The sequence below is a fragment of the Propithecus coquereli genome, unplaced genomic scaffold, assembly GCF_000956105.1.
Source record: "Propithecus coquereli isolate 6110/MARCELLA unplaced genomic scaffold, Pcoq_1.0 Scaffold2, whole genome shotgun sequence".
In the NCBI taxonomy this organism is placed as follows: domain Eukaryota; kingdom Metazoa; phylum Chordata; class Mammalia; order Primates; family Indriidae; genus Propithecus; species Propithecus coquereli.
This window is the reverse complement of record NW_012144966.1, coordinates 3,855,993-3,858,233: the sequence shown is the minus strand read 5'-3', so window position 1 is coordinate 3,858,233 and position 2,241 is coordinate 3,855,993. Positions and strand designations below refer to the sequence as shown.

General features: G+C 32.2%; 1 protein-coding gene across 1 annotated transcript in view; it reads right to left on the bottom strand.

The window, feature by feature from the left end:
• RGS22 (regulator of G-protein signaling 22) overlaps positions 1-2,241 on the bottom strand; it is a 137,429-nt gene that overhangs the window by 7,703 nt on the left and 127,485 nt on the right. Inside the window, exon 21 of the mRNA XM_012643528.1 lies at positions 1,082-1,240. Within this exon, the coding sequence (XP_012498982.1) occupies positions 1,082-1,240 (159 nt within the window). The remainder of the gene's footprint in view (positions 1-1,081; positions 1,241-2,241) is intronic.

Genomic DNA, 2,241 nt, shown 5'->3' with positions numbered 1-2,241 from the left:
TTCTAAAATTATTCACTGCTTTTAAAATATAGTTTTAAATTTAATTCTATAGCCTTTTGGGAGTATAAACCTAAAATCTAGAGATACTTTATTTGATGACATGCAGGCTTTTAAGAAATTTTCATTTACATTTACTGGCCAAATACATACACATGCATAACAAACTATCTTTAAAAAGAGCTGGAAGCATATATCCCAAACTTAATGATTGCTCTTAGGTATGGGGAGGGTAGCAGAACTCCAGGGATGGGGTTAAGAGATTTTACTCTATTTGCAATATTTTATTTCTCACAGGGGAAAAAAAAGCAAATGAGGCAAAATGTTATTTTGACCTGTATGAATATGAGTGTTCATTAGTTACTTTTCTATCTTTTGGTATCTTTTACATTTCTTTAAAAAAAATATACAAGAGGCATATGCTTATAAATAAGAAGAAATATATTACTTGGGAGCAATTACCCCTTCTCAATGAAAATAAAACAGATAAATATCAGGAGAAAGAGACAAATGGATGAATGAATGGACAAACTAACAGACAAATAGGCAGGCTGGCCAATTTGCAACTCAATTTCACAGTCAATGTATCATTCTACAATTTTAATATTGAAAATGCTGCCCTCTAGCACATACTTGTTCATTCATTCATTCCCTGATTTATTCAATAAACAATGATTAATAATTGAGCATGTGCTAGACACTAGTATAAGTGCTTATGAAACATGGATGAATAAGGCAGATGCTAATTTTGAGGACCTTAGTCCAGTGAAGATGACATACAAAAGCTTAATCATGGGACAATATAAAGCGTGCTCTACGAGAGGGGAAACATCACTGCAGTGGGTGCAAGCTGCGTGCAGTGCCTAGGAGAGTCAAGGAAAATTTCACATAGAAGGGATGACATTAAAGATGAATTTTGAGGAATTCAAAAACAAGTCTGAAACCTCTGACTAAAGGTTAAAAAGCCACTAAAATCTGTATTCTATAACTTCTTTGTACATAGCCTCAGCACAAATTCTTCTACAATTCACACATATCACATACCTTTTAAAAGTATGATTAAACCCAAAATGAGTCTTCTTACCTTTCCCAATTTTTCATCTTCTGTGATCACCAATTTCTTTTTCTGCTTATTATAGTCTTGTCTTCTCTCTAAAACACTCATAATTTTTTCATCAGTTAAGTTCTTCCTAAACTCACAAAACTGAGGCCAGAATTTAAACAGAACCCCAAAAATTGTCATCTGTATAAAAAACAAAGTATGTCTCAGATTACAGTTTTATACAAATGTACCAATTTAAACTATAATTCACCATAATAATGGAATTAACTCTTCTGTCTTTAATATACACCACGCTTCCTCCAACTTATTGTCTCCAGACATCTTGGTATGGTTTAGCTCAGCACATGCTTATCATCAATGGTTTTTATTACCAATAAGAAGTCTTTTTTTAAAAAAAACATACATTAAATACACTTAAAAGTCACTTTATTCTTTATGTTTCCCTAACCAATTGATTGTATTAATAAAGAATCCATTAGGTCTTTTAAAATAAGAAATTTATGTTTTCTTTTAAAACATATACTAGTTGATCTGCCACACACTCTGCTGTTTTATGCAAGTATTCCAAATATTCAAGGGAAACTCCCTCCACCCCCTTTTTCTTTCTTTTAGAGAAAGGAAATACCATTTTGCCTCTGGAAAAGCTCTTAAACAAAGCTGCAGATCTAAGAATAAATCTTGAGTAAGTTTTAAATGATATAATCTCTCTTTTATGTGAGAGCAAGAAAAGTAACATTTAAAAAGCAGAATGGCATCCTGAACAAATGCTTTCCGTGAGGACACTTTACATTAAGTGATTAATTGTGATATTTATAGAGATAAGAATAGTTGCTCTAATTCTCATGCCAACTTTTTCCATTAGTTCCAGAGGCATACATTACTTCCAAGAAGGTAGGACTTGCCACATCAGATCAAGTCCAACATCGCTGATAGGAATGGCCTTTACCTAATGTCCTGGAGAAAAATGAACCATCCCATTAGGCTCCAAGCCAACTCTTAGGGGAAAAGAGTAATCTTTAAAAAGTAAATGTTGCAGTGATCAACAGTGCTGAATTGGCATATTTCATTACTTCTCTTTTCCATACATGAATGTTATTAATAATTCTAAAATTATTCACTGCTTTTAAAATATAGTTTTAAATTTAATTCTATAGCCTTTTGGGAGTATAAACCTAAAATCT